The sequence below is a fragment of the Leptopilina heterotoma genome, unplaced genomic scaffold (assembly GCF_015476425.1).
Source record: "Leptopilina heterotoma isolate Lh14 unplaced genomic scaffold, ASM1547642v1 Lhet_87, whole genome shotgun sequence".
Lineage (NCBI taxonomy): Eukaryota > Metazoa > Arthropoda > Insecta > Hymenoptera > Figitidae > Leptopilina > Leptopilina heterotoma.
Genome location: NW_025111190.1, coordinates 855,008 through 876,578, shown reverse-complemented (window position 1 = coordinate 876,578; position 21,571 = coordinate 855,008). Strand labels below are relative to the sequence as shown.

General features: G+C 21.1%; 1 protein-coding gene across 5 annotated transcripts in view; it reads right to left on the bottom strand.

Annotated features, from left to right (window-relative positions):
• The window catches only part of LOC122511568 (chondroitin sulfate proteoglycan 4), a 169,162-nt gene that overhangs the window by 35,829 nt on the left and 111,762 nt on the right, over nt 1-21,571 (bottom strand). For all 5 annotated transcript variants that reach the window (XM_043626915.1, XM_043626917.1, XM_043626914.1 and 2 more), the window contains 2 exons: nt 17,224-17,478; nt 139-339 (listed from right to left, as the gene is read on the bottom strand). In XM_043626915.1, coding sequence (XP_043482850.1) covers nt 139-339; nt 17,224-17,478 — 456 coding nt within the window. The remainder of the gene's footprint in view (nt 1-138; nt 340-17,223; nt 17,479-21,571) is intronic.

Sequence of the window (21,571 nt, the reverse complement as noted above, 5' to 3'; positions counted from 1 at the left end):
AGACATTAAATAAGACTTGAAAACGTGACAATAAAAAGCTTAAGGGAATTTGCTTACACGATAAAGTGCAAACAACGTCGGAGCGAAATCAATTATTGTGTTGGGAGAGAGAAATGGGAGTTTATTTTCACAACTTACTTGTGCGAGTCGCAGCACTTTGGCGGACGGTATTTCCAGCACTGGAGGGTCGTTGACAGGCGTCACGTTGACATTCAAGGAAAATCTCAGCCGCCCTTGAAGATAACTGGGTAATGTGTATCCAGCATAACCTGGCACAAGTGTCACTTCTAACACCATATTATCCTCCGTTGTCTCACTACCATCGTGTACATATTGTATCTGGAAAAAAGAATTAAAAGTACAAATGGTTAGAAAAATATATTTTTAAATTATATATGTGCCATATGCGAAAAGTGCGGCCAACTTAAAGCACAACTTTGAATCTAAGTGTCATAAATTTACCGCAGTTTCTTCTTCCCTCTAAAACTTAAACTGCGCCATTAACCCGAACCCGCGAAGCGCAACTCTACCGCGCGTTAAACTTCAGAGGGAACACATTACAAATTTTCTCACGCCTTTATTTTCCTTTTACTACACTTTGTTTCTGCTTCTATTATAATAAGAGAATTTCGTCAATTTATTCATTGTCATTTCTAATAAAAATGAGAAGAAACCAAACAAAATTTCATTTATTCATGGAAAAGTGATGAATATTTTGGAACTAAAATTATTAAATTAAAATGAACTAGCAACTTTTTAATATCTTTTTTAAAATAAAATTAGCAATTTTAAAAATAATAGAATTTAAAAATATTCTAATTTAAATTTTTGTTGAAAACACTACAAAAATTCAATTTTGGAAAAATCACAAATAATTGCAGAAATTTAATTATTTTCAAAAAAAAAAAAAAAAATATCAAATTCAACTATGTTCAAAATTTGAAAAAATTCTATTTTAATAAAAGTTTCACAGGAATTCAATTATTTTCATAAAAAATAATTTAAAATTCTAGAAAATAATAATTGAATTAAAATGATGAAAATAATTTTGATGAAGTTAGAGTAACAATATTCTTATATATAATATAAAATAATGATTTTATCTCACGGTCATCTTTAATTATTATAAAAAATGAAGAAATCGATCACTCCGAGTCGCAGATTTGGAGTAATCGATATCTTCATGTTTTATGACAATATTTTTAAAATTGTTTAATTTAAAAAAGGTTTGAATTTGAAATTTTTGAATGTCTTAATTCCTGTGGAAAATCCTGTTCCAAAAATAAGATTAAAAATAGGAATTGTGCAAATATTTTTCTTCTTTTTCTAAAACAAAATAATAATTTTGTTAAAAAAATTGATAATTTCGAAAATCTTTAATTGTAAAATTATTCTGAACGTCAACAGTTTTTTTAAAAATAAATATTAATTATTATTATTATAATTTTTCCACAGGAATTAAGAATTTAAAAAATTTCAATTTTCATCCTTGAAATTCAATCATTTATTTAAAAATATTGCTATTGTAACTTTTCCAAAAATTTTTTCAAGATTTCTATTTAATTATTTTCTGGAATTTTTAACTAAAATTTTTCTCTAATTCAATTATTTTTAATATTTCTTAAGAAAGTTCTTTAAAAATACAATTATTTAGGTTAAAGAAAAAAAAAGTTTACCAAAAATATTTCTAAACTCCAATTGATTACAATTTAATTTCATGAAATTATAACAATTTAAAAAATTTTCAATTAAATATATATTATTTAAAAATACAACTAATTTCAAAGAAATTTGAATAAAAATATTTCAAAAAACTAATTTCTGCAGAATTTTTAATTAAAATTTTTAAATAATAAACTTTCCTAAAATTTAGTTGGAGACTTTTTGAAATTCAATCTATCTGAATAATATTAGTAATATTAATTTAAAATTTTAAAAATATAAACATGGTTACTTAGAAATTATTGTAGGAAAACTAATTAATTTTAATGCAAAATACGGTTTTTTTTTAAATATAATTTAGAAAAACAAAATTTTATTTATTTTAATGTTCTTGGTCTCTGGTAGAATTAAAAAACTAATTTTTTAAAAATTCATATTAGTTTCGTTCTAATTAGTTCAAATATTTACTAATTCACATTAAAAGAATAATTTTTATGATATCTACAAAAAAAATTTTAGAAATTAATTTGTTTTCTACAATTTTGCGTAAATATGTTAATTTTCTTCTATTTTAAAACATTATATATTGAAAACAATTGAATTCCAGAGAAGACTTTTATTATACGTATATGAAAATAATTGAATTCTTGTAATTTTTTTCAACGAATTTAATTCAACTCGTATTGAATATATTTAAATTCTTGTATAGCATTTTATTAAAATTTTAATAAAAATAATTATTAATATCGTGCGAAGAATATTAATATTTTTATATTACTTTTTGTAATTTTTGTAAATTTTATAATTTATAATCTGAAATAATTTCATTTTTGGACAGGATTTTATTAAAATTTTTGAAAATAATTTAATATAGGTGGTATTATTGCGAAAGAAATTTGGAAATTAATTTACTTTTCATTATTTTGCGTTAATTTGTGAAAAATTTTCTATTTTAAAAGATAACATTTTTGCTAACTTTTTATATTAATTTTTATATTACTTTTTGTTATATTTGTAACTTATTATAATTTTTAATCTGAAATAATTTAATTTTTGGATATAGGATTTTATTAAAATTGTTGAAAATAATTTAATTGTTTTGAAGAATTTTATGAAAATTTCTGTGAAAAAATTAAATTCTTTAAAAATATTTGATTAAAATTGTATTAAAAATAATTTAATTAAATTCTTTCTATTATTTTATTAAAATTATACCTATTGAAAATAATTTAATTCTTAGAAATTTTCTCCATGAATTTAATTAAAATTGTATTGAAAATAATTCAATATGCAGAATGTCAATAAAATTTATTAAAAATAGATGAATTCTTACGAAAAATTTTGTTAAAAAAACTTGTATTGAAAATAGTTGAATTTTGTGCGAAGAATTTTATTATCTTTTTTGAAAATAATTGAACTGTTTTGAAGAAATTTATTCGAATTTAATTTTTTAAATTTTGACAGTCTTTCATGAATTAAATTATTTAAAATGAATTCAAAAATTCAATTATTAAAATTATTATTAAAGTTCAATTATTGTCAGAAATAGAAAGAATTTAAAACTAAATCAAATCTTTCCAATATTTTTAAAAGCTGCTGGACAACAAAATTCAGAATTTTCTTTTGAATTCTAGAAATTGATTATTTTTCCAGTATTACTTTTGATAACATTTCCTGATTTTTCCCTGATCTGTGGGTAACTCTGATTATTAAAAAAATGTTGCATTCTGGATATCTGTTTTTTCTAGTAATAATAAATAAAAAACAACGCGTTTAAAAAAAATTTGCAATTATTTCCAAAGAAATAAAATATTATCAAAAGATCGAAATTAAATTAAAAATAGTCTCAATTTTCGAGCAGCAATCTCGAAACTGAATTCGAAGCAGGAATTGAATTTATTATCTAACAAGTTGCGCGAAACTTCCGGTCCAGAAAATAGCAGATGTATCCGAAATGGATTAAATGGAAGAAATAAATCCGTAAGAAAGTTATTAATGCGCAAGGGAAATTTGTTCATTTAAACTCGAAGGTTATCTACAATTACACGTTGATTAAAAAATAAAATTAAAAAATTATTTCAATTTTCTTATTTCATTAAACTTGTATAAACATTTTTTCTCTTCTATAAATTAGCGTAAATAATTATCAAAACATGAAAAAACTTCTATTGAATTAAATTTCTCAAAACCAATTTACTGTATTTTTTAATTTTTTTTTTTTTATGAATGGTCTTCTCCTTTAATTTTCCTCAATTAAAACCAGATGCTCGTTTATTCAACTTTTCATTGGAAAATAAAAGAGGAAGCAAGGAAAAAAAGAACACTAACCCCCCACAAAAGTTAAATCTCTCTCTCTCTCTCTCTCCCTCTTTAAAAATATGATTTCAAATTAATGTCTAAAACTCCATTTATATTCTTGAGTGAAAAGAAATATGGACCTATATTGAAAAGATATTTTTCACTGTGAACTGAATCATAAAACAATTATTAGTTTATGAAATATGTTTATTACATCAATGCCATTAATTAAAAAATATTAAATCTATTCATTCGAATATCTGCATTATATTTATTTGTTATATTATATTATTGAATTCAGAAATTTTAAATAATGGAACAATCACTCTCTAAACAATAGATGCGGAAACATTTAAAGTATAACGAGAAACAAGAATAATTAACATAAATATAATTATAGTAGTAAATACTATGATATTTACATATACAATAAGAATAAAGAAATCTAGATATAAATAAAAAGTAATAAAATATTAGTGAAAAAATAATTTCTTGATGAATAAAATGAAAAATTTAGAAAAATTTGTAAACAGTTTTTTTTTGTTTTCTGTTTGTAAAAAAAAATGTCTATTCTTTCAGTAGTTGATTATAAACGTTATGAACTTTTACTGACGTTAATGTAATGGTGTATAAAAATTATAACTATTTTTTAAGCCAATTTGAATATATTTCAAAAAATCGGAAAAAAAATATTGCACATACTATAGAACTGAAAGCAGAAAAGAATATTAAAAAAATGCAAATTAAAAAACAAAAAATTCAATTATATGTACTTGATGTTTGAAATAATTCAAACAAAAGAAAAACATAAAATACGGACCCTAATTTAGTAGTATAACTAAAAATAAAATATTGTGAGAAAAAAAAATTTTTTTTTTACCTCCTGCCCACACTGATAAAAAGTGATCTAAATTGCTGCATGAGACACACGCATGTTTTTTTTTTCTTATATCTGTGAAATATATTTTTGTGTCATCGTCGGAGACTCATGAAAGGAAGCGATGACAAGGGAGTACTTGACTAATTGGGCACATCGAGCACAGGCCGGTTTACATTTCAATCAATTGGGTCATTTCTTTGAAACTCGGGGATAAAAGGTTTTTGTTATATAGTGAATCTGCAGATCGCAATCAACTAGGAAGTAGATTATGTGTAGACACGACGCGTCGCGCGCCGGGTCGACGAGCCAAAACAGATGCGTGTATGTGATAAGTATACGTACATGAGATGGGAATAAGGGTCATGAGCTTTACAGTTCGTCATAGGATATACATAGTTTAGGAACCAGAAATACTAACTTTAGATCCATAGCTAATGCAGTCCGTCTCAACTAATATATATACGCTCTAGGATTTTCCCTCTTTTCATTTTAGATAAATATGTACATCATATGTATAAACAGGGTGTCTACTGAAAATATGACTTAAAATTCCAGGACATTTTCAGGACATTCCAGGATAGATTTCTTATTTTTCCAGGACATTTATATGTGTAACAGGGTTGCCACAAGTCAGGGAAGTCGAGGAATTCAGGGAAAAGTCAGGGATTTTTATACTAAAAGTATACTGGAAAAAATTAAATTTTTAGAATTTATAGGAAAATTCTGAATTTTTGTGTTTTTTTCGTTTGCCTTATAAACTATGAAATTGACAAGAATTCTAATACAAACCCTTCAATTTTTTCAATTTTTGACAATAATTTCTTTTTAAATAACTTTTAAATAACTTCGCATAAATTCAATTATTATGTTCAAAAATTTTTAAAAATTCTCGTCAAAATTTCAATTATCTTTATAAATAATAAAATTCTTCTCCAAAATTCAATTATTTTCAAAAAATTTAATAAAATTCTTGGAAAAATTTCAATTATTTTCAAAAATTTTCCTCATTTCAATTATTATTGATATCTACCATTTTAATAAAATTTTCCAAAAGAATTCTATTATTTAAACAAAATTTTAATAAAAATTTAACAAGAATTCAATTACTTACCAATTTCTTTTATAAATTTCTTCGCATCAATTCAATTATTTTAAATTTTTTAATGAAGTTTTTCGAAAGAATTTAAATATATAAAGAAAATTGAAAAAAATAGTCTGAGAAATTCAATTATTTCGAAAAATTTAAATAAAATTCTTTTAATAATTCTATTATTTAAAAAAAATGTTGACAAAATTCTTTACAAGATTTAGTTCATTAAATTGCAATTGCAATTGCTTCTTAAGAATTTAATTATTTTCACAATTAATACATGTTTTATGGGAATTTAATTATTTAAAGGAATTTGAATAAAATTCTTCGCTAGAAATCAATTATTTTTTTTCTTGAGAATTCAATTATTTTTAAAAATTTTGATAAAATACTTTATAAATTTGAAAAATTATAATAAAATCGGTCATAGAATACAATTATTTTCGTGAAATACAACATTTTTCTACAAATACAATTATTGTCAAAAATGTTTCTAAAACTCTTCGAAACAATTCAATTATTTTCGTAAAAAATAAAATTCTTCTAACCAATTCAATTTTATTTAAGAAATTATAATAAAATTCTTCCCAAGAATTCAATTTTTTTCAAAAATAAACATTTTCACAGGAATTCAATTATTTATGAACAAATTTTTTTTAATTCTTTGTTAGATTTCAATTATTTTCAATTTTTTAATAAAATTTAATTATTTTTAAAAAGTTTTTAAAAATTCTGAAAAATTCAATTATTTAAAAAAATTTGAATAAAATTCTTTACAAGAAATTAATTATTTTTATAAATAATAATACCTAGATATTTTTCTCTGGAATTCAATTATTTTTACAAATAAAATTCTTCACAGGAATTCAACAATAATAATTAATTGAATTAAAAAATTTTACTAATTTGAGAAGAATTTGAATTATCAAAATTATTCAAAAATCGAAGTTCTTTTAAATTCCTAATTAAATTCTTTCAAAATTGCAATTTTATAAAATTTCAAATTAAAACCTTTTGAACTTCATCTATTTATGAAAATTGTAAACGCAACTTTTTTAAAATTGAATTAATTTCGAAATATTTAAGTAAAATTATCCATTAAATAATTTATTTATTTTATGATAGTTGTTCAAGAATTAAGTTATTTGAAAAGAAATTATTGTCAGAAATTGAAAAAATTGAAGGTTTTATATTAGAATTCGTGGTAATTTCATAGTTTATGAGGCAAACAATAAAGACATCAAAATTCAGAATTTTCTCATGAATATTCTAAAAATTTAATTTTTTCCAGTCTTTTTATTAAACATCCCTGACTTTTTCCTGAATTCCCTGAGCAATTTTACTCCACAGACCTCTAAAAATAATCATGAGAATGTGTCAAATTTCTTAGATTAAATTTAAAGACTAGTATATTTTTGAAGAGAATTATCACATTTTATTAGATATTTAAATTACACGTAAAATTAACTCTAAATTAAGTCAAAGAACATGAAGCTGAAACTGACACCAACTTAATTTTGAAAACTAAATTTTAAAGCTAAATATTCTTTCTGTTAACAACCAATGTAAATGTTTGCAAAATTATTTGGATGTTGATAAGATAACTGAATGTCAGTTTCAGCTTCATTCAAAAAACATTAAAACAAGTAAATTATTTTATAAGTTATGTTAATTTTAATAAAACAAGGTAAACTGAAGAACACTTTTTTTTAAATATTAAAAAAAAATCCAATGGTAAAACTGGAAATTTCAATTAAAATGTAAAAAATTCTTTTTTACTAGAACGCCATAAGCAAACGAATATTATATTGATGTTGCCAGATTGTACAACTTTATATTTCTTGTCAAGAATTTTTTGTAATTAAATTTTTTCACGTAATATAATACTTTGTATGTACATTTAAAACAATGTTTAAACACTAGAGTTTTTAAAATTTTCCTTTTTATATTGTTCTGATTGAAATCTGCGGTTGCTATATGCGTATTTTTAAAATTCTTCTGTTTCATTTTAAATATCTTAACATATTATTACTCTTGAATATTTCTGTGCAAGTTCCGAAATATTACAATATCATCAAGAAAAAATTGTGATCTTATTTTATTTATTTTTATTATTATTAATTAAAAAAAATTAAATCTCATGTAGTTTTATTAATAAACTAGCAAAAATTCACGCGCGGCTGACTTCTCACTCACTTTTTTTAAATAAAATTAACAATTTTAAAAATAATGGAACGTAAAAATATTTAATTCAATTTTTATTTATAAAAATAAAATATAAATTGGAGTATTATATTCTGACACAGGGAATTCAGGGGAAACGGAAAAGTCAGGAATTTTTATTAAAAGTACTGAACAAAATTAAATTTTTAGAATTCATAAGAAAATTCTGGATTTTTGTGTCTATTTTGTTTGACTTATAAACTATAAAATTACCACGAATTCTAATACAAAACCTTCAATTTTTTCAATTTCTGACAACAATTTCTTTTCAAATACACTTAATTCTTGAAAAACTATCATAAAAGAAATAAATTATTTAATGAATAATTTTACTTAAGTATTTCCAAATTAATTCAATTTTAAAAGAGTTGCTTTTACAATTTTCATAAATAGATCAAGTTCAAAAAGTTTTAATTTGAAATTTTATAAAATTGCAATTATTTTCAAAAATTTTGAAAAAATTCTTGTCTAAATTTCAATTATTTTCAAAAATTTTCCTAATTTCAATGATTTTCAATATCTACTATTTTAATAAAGTTTTTCGAAAGAATTCAATTTTTTTTAAATTTTCATAAAGTTCTAGGTACGCAAACATTTAATTATTTTCATAAATAATAAATTTCTTTTTATAGAAATACAATTATTATTTTCAAAAATAATAAATTTTTTTTAGAAATTCAATTATTTTCATAAATAATAATACTCATCGCAGAATTTCAATTTTTTTAATACAATTTTTATCAAATTCCTCGGGAAATGTAATTATTAAAAATGTTATTAAAATTCGTCGAAAGAATTTAATTATTTAAAAATTTGTTTACAAAATTCTTAATGAAAATTTAATTTTAAGAAACATTCAATTATTCAATTTATTTTTTTTTCATTTAAATAATTGAATTCTCGTAGAGTTTTTGTAAATAAAAATTGATTTAAAAATGAATTTTAGCTTAAATTTTATATAATATTTGAATATTAATAGCATTTTGCATGAATTTTCAGAAATAATTGAATTTTGAAAAAGTTTCAAATTAAAATCTTTGAAAATCTGAATTTTTTATATTTGTAACTACAACAATTCTGTAGAATTAATTTTTTTGAGAAAGTTTAATTGAATTTTTATTGAAATTATTTGAAGTTTTTATTTTCCAATATATATTTAATTGAAGAATTTCCGAATAATCGAAATTTCGTAAAAGTGAATTGTAAACAAATAAATTTTAAAATTCTCAAAAAACTTTTTAAAAAATTCTTAAAAATACGGAGATTAATATAGTTAATAATAATAATTAATTGAAGTTAATTAATGTGTATATTAAAAAATTGATTTATGATTAAAAAATAATGTAAGGGCTATGTGAAAAATTGCTTTTCTACAATAAATGAAGTAAATTTTATTATTTTAAAAAATAGTTAAAGTTATTGCAAACAATTTTATTAAAATTTTTTTGAACTGTTTCTGAGAATTTTATTAAAATTTTTGAAAATAATTTTTTTATTTCATTAGCGGATTTAACTTAGTGTAAATTGTAAAAAAAAAGAAAAAAGTAGCTTTTAGTGTCACATATCTAAAAAAAAGTATCCAAATAGTAGTAAATCGTAAAAAACGTAGTTTAAATAGTAGGTTTTAGTAGATGAGTGCGAAGTCTGCTATTTATAAGCACCGCCACCCCTCATTAATGTTCCTGTCAAGTTCCTATATTTTCTATGATTGAAGTTTCTCTATTCACAGTGACAAGAAATTTCTCTCGAACTTGTCAAATTGAATTTTAATTACTTCTCTAATTCCATTGCTTCAACTATACATATATATATATATATATATATATATATATATATATATATATATATATATATATATATATATTTAAGATATATTGTGAAACAATAGTTATTTTGTTCGCTCGCTTTGACGCTCGATATGCTAATAAATAATTGTTGCTCTGAATCTCTCTATAATCTATATATTTTGAATATTTTGAATACACAAGTTCAACTCTCAAGTCACAAGCAGATGTCGGTATTTGTAAAGCGCAATGGAGGAGAAGAGGAGGGCGGGAAATATATATTAATTATAGAACCGCCTTGAGCAATACAAGGCAAATTTAAGCGGTTCCGTTCTCTCTCTCGTTGTAAGACAGTAAAAAGAAAAAAAAATCGCGTTGCGGTTTTTTTGATTCCCACGAAGATTTAACCACTTTACTGCACATACATATATATTTATAGCGTGCGCTCGAAACGATTTGGAAATGGGAAATGGAGCAATGAAGATTAAAAAATATTATTGAGCTGGGAACTTGGGACAGTAATTTAAAAACCATATTTTTCAGATATGTAAAGGGATCGTTTTATTCATGCTGATATAAAGCGAATGGCCTTTTTTTTATTTCGACTTTCAGATTATTGCAATCATTTATAGTATTTCATTGAAACATGTTTTTTAATAGATTTTGAAAGTAAATTTTTGTATTTCTATTTATTTTTCATTTCATTTCTATTTATATTTGTATTTATTTTTTTATTAATTTTTATTATTGTAAATCTATTCGGAATATTAAGGGCGAAGGTAAATATTGTTTTTCATATTTTCTACTATATTCTATATTTTAGCTGTTTTTCATAAACTGATTTTCTTATAAAAATATTTTACATAATTTCCATTATTATTAAAGAGCTAAAGTGAAACTCAAGAAAATTTCAAGTGTCTTTGTAGAGAACTTGCGGAATTTTATATCAGAAGATTTTTAATTTTTCAGTATTAAAATTTCTTTATATATAGAACCATTAAATTTTTTTATTAAACATTTTCATATTTTTTTATGTTTTTATTTTTTATATTTTTTATTTTAACTGTTTTTATTAAACATTTACATACTTTTTTTCAAAGAATTTATGTATTTTTTATTAAATACTCGCATTAGATACGCGCACCAATTTTTAAATTTATTTTTAAAAAATCAGAATTTTTTAAATATTGTTATTAAAGAAACATACAAATTTTTTAATTTAAAAAAATACTTGAAATTTTGATAAATAATTTTTGATAATTTTTAAAAATAAATAAAGAAATCCTGTTCGTTTTGATTTGTGAATTACAATTTTTATATTATTACAAAATTATAATTTATTTTTAAAATAAGGAAAAAAAAATTTTTGTAATTTCTCTTTCTCATTTCAAAACGTGGCGCAACAAAGCAAAAAAAATGAATAAGTTAAATTAATAATTTATAAAAATTAATAAACATTGGTTTGGATAAATAAAAAAATATTATAATATTAATTAATTATTTATTTAAAATATACTAAATAATTCTGATTAATTTAGGAAATAAATAATTAATACTTATTAGAAACCTAATATTGAGATTTTGTTAAAAAGTTGTGATAAAGAAATAGAAGTTATGCAAAAAAAAATACAAAAAATTTCATAAAAAATATGATTAATAAATCAAAATGAAGACAATTTTTTCTTTTAGACATTTGAAAAAAATCTTCTAAAATTCTCAGTTTTATTTTCAATTGGAAATTGTGACTGAAAAATTGAATTTATAAGAAAAAATTTCCTTATTTTAAAAAAACTTTGAATTTTGTCAAAAAAAAACTGCGAATGACAAGTATAAATGATCCAAATTTATTAAATTTAAAAAAAAAGGAAAACAGGATTTTATATAAAAATTGCGATTATGAAATAAAATTTATACCAAATTTTTCTCATTAATTTCAACAACAAAAAATTGTAATTTCGTTGAAAAGTGAGATTAAAAAATAGAAATTAGGAAATTATAGAAACTTCTATCTAAAAGAAACTAAAAATTTTGAAAAAATGTCGTACACAAATCAAAACTGAAATTTTTTTTCATTATTTTCTAAATTTTTTTAAAAGTTCTCCGTTTTATTTACAATTAAAAATTGTGATTGACAAATCGAATTTAAAAAAAATCTTTCTTTTACTTCTAAAAATACTTGAGATTTAGTTAAAAAAATTGTGATAAAGTAATAGAAGTTATCTTAATTTTTAATTTATTTCTAAAAATAATTAGAGTTTTGTTAAAAAATAGTGATTGAAAAATATAAAAGGTTCAAATTTATTTATTCTTATTCTGAATTTTATATTCAATTAAAAATTGTGATTAACAAATCCAAATTCTAAAAAAAAATTTCGTTTATTTCTAAAAAAACAACACTTGTAATTTTATTATAAAATCGTAATTGAGAAATATAAATGGTTCAAATTTATTTATTCTTTAAAAAAAATATTCTCAATTTTATATTCAATTAAAAATTGTAATTGACAAATCGAATTTCTAAAAAAACAATTCGTTCATTTCTAAAAAAACAACACTTGTAATTTTGTTATAAAATTGTAATTGAGAAATAGAAATAGTGCAAATTATTCTTTTTTGAAAAAAAAAAAACAAAGCAGAATTTTGTTAAAAAATTGTGATAAGAAAATTATTTTTTAATTTATTCTGTTAAAAATATTTTCTGTATATTTTTCTCTTCTTTTTAGAAAATAAAATATAAAAAGTCGAGAATTATTGCAAAATATATTATTCACCAATTTTGAAACTATTTAAAAATACAATTGAACGCTTTTGTGTAAGAAAATATTTTTTTACTGAAAATTTTCGAAAAATGACTTATTTAAAAACTATTTTATAAACAATTGAAACCTCTACAAAAATACGTTTTCAGTTTTATACAAAACCGATAATTCAAAATCTTATTATAGGTACTTGGAAGCACTTAAAATTTCTTTTTCATTAATCCATTTTGATTTTCTTCGAAACTAGTTTAAAATATTTATATTTCAAAACTTATTGGAAACATAATTTGAACTTATTGGAAATTATTTCAAAAAAATGTATTTCGCACTTAACTGCAATCTATTTTGAACCTCTTAAAAGGGACATTTTTGAAATGTAATTTCTGCGCTTGTCAAAAACAGAACTAAACAGTCTCTGAACTAACTAAATTGGTCTAAAAACCATTTTATATACATCTTTTCATTGATTTTTCTACGTAATAATTTTTAACAGTCCATTTTGAGTGTATCGTCAATAATAAATTTTAATGATCAATTAAAAAGTATCGGAAAATGATTAATAAATTTATAACATTATAACTGACCTTTTCTTTCAAACTGACCTCTTTAAAGAGAATATAAATACGAACCAATTTAAAAACTTTAAATTTCTTTTTTTTCCCCTAAATAAAAACCTTAAAAGCAGGGATAGTTTAAAAAAAACTAAACCTGATGCCAAAAAGTTTTTCTCACAAAAACATTTAAAGAATTTGAGGAAAAAAATCTTTTATAAAGGAATCAATAAAAAAAAACAAGTAGGTAACATTTCCTTTTTATGTGCCTTCGACATATCGTCGATCTGCTTTTTTACAAACCGAAAGTTCGTTTTATTTGAAATTGCAGGACTTTAAAAGAATTACGCGTTTTTATTAAAGGCATCGAAATGAATTGCAGGAAAAAGAATGTGAGAGAAGTTCCGGATAAAAAACTAAGCGGTCAGTTTCAACTAAAGTGAAAGAGAAAGATTGAGAGGGAAACGCAATAAAATATTGCTCGACTTCAACTTAAATCAGCTTTCCGTTTCGATAATTGTCTTATTTCTCGTTTTTTCTTTCGTGAAAAGCAGTAAATATAGTAATATACTTTAATACAGTATATATACGTTTTTATGTTTTCCTTGATGCACTTTTCGTTTGAGTAAGTTTACTTTTAGAAACCCGATTCTGTTTGCATTTTTAGCACGGCTCCTCGCGCGCAGTGAAAAAGATTTCGTCTTCAGAGAGTTTCACTGACTATTCCCTTAACACTTTTCAAGTAAATTCCTGTTTTTTTTCTCAAATAGTATGTACTTCTTTAATGTAAAATTTCTCTCAATCAGCGTCAATTGAATTCCCATCACATATCTAATAAAATATTAAAGTTCTTTTAATAGTATATATTTTTAATAGAGAGTAAATATTTTTAATAGTAAATATTTTTGACATTAAATATTTTTAATATTAAACATTTATCATAGTGAATATTTTTAATAGTAAATATTTATAATAGTAAATATTTTTAATAATAAATATTTTTGATAGTAAATAGTTTTAATGGTAAATGTTTATAATAGTAAATATTTATAATTCATGGAAAATTTTTAAAAATTTTATAATCAATATTAATTTTATATTGATGAATCCGCTTCTGGATTTTACAACTTTTTTTCCTTAATTTTGTTGATAATCATATTTTTATTTAAGAACGATTTAATAGAGTTGAATTTAATATTTATTTAATTTTTAATTTCTTTGATAATAATCTCACAGGCTTCATAACGACTTTAATCTGCACAGAAAGTCGCATTAGTCGATTAAAGATACAGAAAAAAAAAATGAAAAAGTCGCTTATTTCATTCTCTGTTGACATAAAAATTTCATTTTATATTTCCTTGACCTTTTCACTAATTTTAAAATTCAATTATTCAAAACCTGAGAAATTTTGTTAAATAAATGCATAATATAAAAAATTACAATTTTAATCCTTCCAAATCTTAATTATTTTCTAAAAATTTTGACTAAAATTGTTCTCTAAATCAATGATTTTTAATAATTTTCAGAACAATTCTTTGAGAATTCAATTATTTAAACACAAAAATTCAATTATTAATAATAATAAAGTACATGTTCCGGTAATCTGTTCGCAGTTTGAAGTTAGTTGTTGTTTGCTTTTTTGTTTCTTAACTTTTTTAGAATTTTTCCTTTCTAATATTTTCAATTTTAAAATTAATGTATTGAAAATCATTGAATTGTTGCAAAGAATTTTATCAAAACATTTGATAATAATAGAATTCCTTTAAAGAATTTTATTATTTAGGAAAATAACTGAATTCTCGCGAAGAATTTTATTAAAATTTTTAAAAATCCTAATTAAATTCTTTAAAGAATTTAATTTTTTTCAAAGAATTTCTTTGAATTTTTTTTAAACTAATGGAGTTTCTTTAATAATTTTAATTGAAAATTTTGAAAGCAATTGAATTTTATGAAGAATTTTACTATTTATAAAAATAATTGAATTGTTCCGAAGAATTTATTAAAATTTTTGAAAATAAATAAATTTTATGTCAATATATATAAAAATTTTAATTCTTTCGAGGAATTCTATTAAAATTGTTTTGAAAATAATTGAATTATTGCGAAGAATTTTACTAATTATGAAAATAATTGTAATGCTTCGAGGAATTTATTAAAATTTTAAGAAATAATTAAATTGTTATGAAGAATTTTATAGAAATATTTAAAAATAATGAAATTTTCTCGAGAAATTCAATTAAAGTTGTTTCGAAATTTAGAATTGAAAATTGTTTCGAAAATAATTGAATTTTTGTAAAGATTTTACTATTTAAAAAAATAATTGAATTGTTTAGAAGGATTTATTAAAATTTTAGAAAATAATTGAATTCTTTCGTGAAATTTTATTAAAATTTTTTAAAATATGAACAGTAATAATTAGTTTTCTACTTAATAAGTGAATTTTTTAAATTTTAATTATGAAATTATTTAAAAAATTTATATTTAAAAATAAAAAATTTTATAATTTGCATAACAATAATAAATTGAATATCTCGTTCCGCGCGTAACATTTGCTAGTTTTTTATAAAGTTTGTAACTATAACTCGCTTCAATGTTTTTTTAGTTTTCAAGGTCAATAATTAAAAATATGTTAAAAAATATATATTAAATACCTGTAATTTAGTAAAATTTTTTGAAAATAATTTAATTTTTTTGGAAAAATATTAAAAACATAATCAAATTTTTGAAGAATTTTAACTAAAAATATGAAAATAAATTATTTTTGCCAAAATTTCAATAATAAAGCTAAAAAAGTAGATTTTTCTTAAATTTCAATTTATTTTTTTAATGAAAATTCAATTCAATAAAATTTTGATAAAAAAATGCTAAGAAATATGCTTTTCAAATTATTGTAATGTAATTAATTGAATTTTTTAACAGTACGTTTGAACATCTTTAAAAAATCAATCCATTTTTTTTTAAGAATTTTAATTAAAACTTTGCAAAATCGCTTTCTCTAAAATAATAATAATAGGGTACATACCTGGACCAAAAAATTAGATTTTTTAAAAGTTAAATGTATATATTCTTTAGAAACTTGGATTATCGAAAATATGTAATTAAAAATATTAAAAATAATTGAATTTTAAAAAATTCTTACAAAAAATTCTAAGAATGACTTTTTTTGAAAATATTTTAATATAATTTTTTGAAGTTAATTTTTATTAATTTTCATTTTCAAATTTTCATTTGAAGATTTTTCATTAAAAATTTTGAGGTGAATTAAATTATTTTCAAAATTGTCAATTACAATTCTACAACATTTAATGTTTAAAAATTCTAAAAAAAATCCATTATTTTCAATAAAATGTTACAAAATTTCAATAATGCAAAACTTTTTTAATTACATATTTCAAAATTTTAATTATCTTAAAAAATTTATTCCAATAATAATTTTTGAAATATTTGACTATTTTTCACATAACCATAGAAAATAGGTACTAAAAATTGAGTTATTCAACATTTTCACAATATTAGTTTTAAAACATCAAAATACTTCTTTAAAATTTCCTTTTAAAAAATTAAAGAATATTTTGAAGAAATTCTTTCAAAGAATAGCAGCAAGAAAATGTTCGTAATTTTTAATTAAATTTTCTAATTAATTTTTGCAATCAAGATATTTGATAGCAAGGCAGCAAAAGCATTTATCATTTTGTAAAGAACAAAATTTTCTTTTATAAATCCCCTTTCGTGAGTAGGTATCAAGTATTCGAACTACACTCTTTTGCAGAGAAAAAAAATGAATGTAAAGAAAAAAAAGTGGGAGAAAAATATGGTGAAAAATAAATTAGAAAAAGGGTCCAAGTTTGAAATCAATTAAATTCAAACAATTAATTATACGAGTTAACAAGCAGAATGTCTCTGATTGAATAGATGTTTAAAGCAAATTGTGTTTTGATTGTTTTGAACAATTCTTGTTTGAAGTTAAATTAGTTACCTTATTTTGGCTGACGTCGTGTAAAGTGAAGGTGGTTTCCCTCCCATTAATTAAAAGGTCGAAGGCGAGAGTTCCATGTGCGGGTAATATTAACAGCGTAAATATAACATTGCTCTCTCCCATTTTATATTTGGCAATGTCCAACACCATCGCTATGTTTTCTCTCGTTAATGTCACGTTACCTCCTTCAAGAACTGACAACGGATTGAGATCCAACAATCCCAAATTCACCGGCAAATTCAAATTTGAATTATTCTGTAACAATACAAAACATTTTTAATAAGATTTGATGTATTTATTTTCTAATTCTAATATCAATTTTCTAATTCTAAAATTATTATCTGATTATCGTAGTAATATAAAATCGTCAATAATCTAACACTACGCAAGTTTACTACAAAAATATTAAATCGCTTTCCTCTGATTTCCAAACAGAATTTTGACTTTTTTCCTGCTATAAAAAAAATTCAAGAGTTCATTTATAAAAAAAATCATTTTTATAAGTGAAAATTAGATTTAAAACTATGTAAGAGTGTCTTTTTATTTTAAAAGATTTTGTTTCAAAATTTTTAATACAAATTTTCAATTATTTTCAAAGATTTAAATAAAATTGTTCGCAAGAATTCAATTATTTTAACTAAATAATAAAATTATTTGCAGAAATATAATTATTTACATAAATTTTAATAAAATTCTTCGAATCAATTCAACTATTTTCAAAAATTTTGATAACATTCTTTACAAGAATTGAATTTTTTCAATACAATTTTAATTAAATTCATCAAAAGAATTTAATTATTTTAAAGAATTACAGTAATATTCTTTAAAACAATTAAATGATTTTCAAAAACTTTAATAGGTAATATTTTTTATGAATAATAAAATTCTCCGCAATAATTCAATTATCATAAATAATAAAATTCTACGCAGGAATTCAAATATTTTCAAAAATTTTATTTAAATTCTATGCAAGGTTGAATTATCTAATTTTTCCCAATTCCATTTTTCAAAACAAACCTTTAATATTTTCAATATAATTTTATAACATTTTTTTAAAACAATTCTTATATGAATTCAGTTCATTTCAAATCAATTATAATTAGATTCCTGAAAAGAAATTTAATTTTTATTTTAAATTAAAAAAAATCCTTCAAAAAAATTCAATTACTTTAAAAAATTTTAATAAAATTCTTTATAAAAATTTTTTTGAATAGAATTCTAATTAAATATTTCGAAAGAATTTAATTATTTTACAGAATTTTAGTTACATACACCAAGAGAATTCAATTATTTTTATGAGTAATAAAATTCTCCGCAAGAATTTAATTATTTTCAAAAATTTTATTAAAATTCTACGCAAGATTGAATTAATTTTTCTTAATTTCATTTTGCACGCAATTTCACTAAAGAATTCAACTATTATTTGAAAAATGTTATTAAATTTATTTGTAAGGATTCAATTATTTTCAAAAGTAATGAAACATTTTGCAAAAATTCAATTATTCTTTTAAATAATAAAATTCTCCGAAAGATTTCAATTATTTTTGTAATATAATAAAATTCTATACAAGAATTCAATTATTTTCAATACAATTTTAATAAAATTTTTCAAAACAATTCTTATGTGACTTCAATTCATTTCAAATCAAATTTAATTAAATTCCTCAATAGAATTTTATTTTTATTTTTAATTAAAAATAAATTTTAAAAAATTCTTCAAAACAATTCAATTATTTTAAAAAAATTTTAATAAAATTCTTTAAAGAATTCTCCTCAAGAATTCAATTATTGTCATAAGTGATAAAATTCTCTGCAAGATTGAAATTAATTATTTTTATAATTTTCATAAATACTAAAATTCTGCGCAGGAATTCAATTATTTTTAATACAATTTTTAAAAAATTGCCCCAGTGAGAATTTAATTATTTTCAAAAATTTTATTAACATTCTATGCAAAATTGAATTAATTATTTTCAATTTATATGTGATTTTTGTTTTGTTCAATTTAATTCAATTTCATATTTTCAATTTAATTTTCATACAATTTCTCTAAAGAATTCAATTATTTTAATTTAATTTAATTATTTTATTAAATAATAACATTCTATCCAAGATTTCAATTATTTTTATAAATAATAAATTCTACGCAGGATTTCGATTATTTTTAATACAATTTTAATAAAATTTTTCAAAAGAATTCCATTGTTTTTAAACATTTTAATAAAATTCTTCTGGAAAATTCAAATATTTTAATAAAATTTTTTAAAAAAATTTAATTATGTTTGAAAAAAATTTATTCAATTTTTCTGTCGAATAAGAATAAAGAAAGTAAGAATGACAGAAAAGTAATTACAAAAAAAGTTTCCAATTAAAAATAAGTGATGCAACAAAATTGCTTTGTAAAATGTCACTAATTGTAAATAATTTTATTTTATCTTCAATTATTATTTTTTTTTAGTTTGTTAATTGACAGTATTGCCCGTCGAGTATTCTATGAGAGAAATATCACGAATGGGAATTTTAAATACTAAACATCGATGAGATGCAAAGTGTAAACATTTTAAAAAGATTTTTTAGTTTACATACTTCTTTTCGAATTAATTATTCAAGTGCAGATAGTTTTATCGAGAAGCACTTCACTAGCTTTCAGTTAAAGTTCACTTTGCACCGTAATGTCGGAGAAGTTATAAAAAGAAGGTTTCAAGAATCTTTCTTTCTTTCTTTTTTTTCGCTGGTTGATTAATAGATCCCGGCTCCTTGTCTTGAATTAAGAACTCACATTATGTCTGTTTGATTATTCAAGCAAGCAAAAAATCTCTCCACGTTCATAATATCAAATTAATGAACAAACTTTTATTCTCATAAAACAAAATTTACCCAAATTTTCTTTTCCAATTTTTGTTTCTTGAAATTTATAATAAATTTTATATAAATTTCGTTTCCAATGAAAAGTTTCAGACTTCTAATATTATAGAATATGGGAAAAACTTAAAAATTTACAAAAGTAAATTTTACTTTTTAAATCACTTGCATAAGGCAGGATATTAAAATTTTCATAATATTTACATGAGGCGGCTAATTGAAATAAGTAAAAATAAAAAAGAAAATCTGGTTGTTCTATAAAATCTACGTAATGTGCTGATCATTTATCTTTGAAGAAGAATTGTTAGAAAATATGGGTCAAATGATATTTCTCGTCAAAATGATTTATAGTGAAAAGTTTTGCTGATAATAATAAAGGACAAAGTTTTTTTTCCTTCCCACTTTTTTTTTAAAAGAAATTTAGCGTTGTGCAAAATAGGTCACAAATAGTCGAACTGTTGCTTCATAATGAACATATTGATTTTATAAAAAAAATACCTTTTTTTTCATTGATGTTTTTCTACTACAAATTACATTGTCAGGAGAGCTGACAATTGCAATTCAGTTTTACGGGAAAAATACGTTAAAAATATATTTTTAAAAAATAATTTAACAACCAATTTGTAGTAAAATACTGGACGAGAATGTACCAGAATTTTTAAAATTGTAAATAGAAATAGAATGAATTTTTTTTTTTTTTGAAGATACATTTTATTTGTAACAGTGATTGACGCTATTATTTTTTCAAAACTTAAAAAATTCAATTGTTTAAATAACTATTGTTAATAGGAATAATTTTAGAGCAAGAAATGGAATCTTTCGTTTTTGTTTCTTTTCACAAGAAAAAAAATGAATTTTGAAATAAAAAAAATTAAATAACAATGATATTTTTTTAATCATTCTCAACCTAAAAACAATGTTTGACAAAATTTCTCAAAATTTTTTTTTTTTTTTCTAAATTTTTTCTTTTTTATGTTCAAACCAAACTTTCAGAACCAGTTGGGTCAGAATTCGTGAAATTTTCACGAAAAATAAAAAGTATTTTTTTTTAAATCCAAATGTTGAAAAATATTTCTATTTTGCCTTAGAAATGAGTCTATGATAGGACAGAAACAAAAATTTTTAAAAAAAAATTATTGCAAAATTAATTTTTTTTGAAACTTTTTAAACAAAATTTTATTTCTCTTAAATGAATGAACCAAGCGGTACCCAAGTAACCTGTAAGTTTGCAGCAAACTTACACCACAAGATTTGCAATCTTACACGTAAGCTTGCTGCAAGTTTGTTGCAAGTACAAAAAGGTCCTACTTGCTGCAGGATTGCACAGCAAGCTTAGGACAAGCCAACACTGCAAGTTTCTTGAAAATTCCCAAATATTTAATTATATAATATTAAGCAAATTATTTAATATTTAATTTTTATTTAATTTTAATATATTTAATATTTATTTAAAATAATATAATGGTAACAACGTTATAATAAAAAT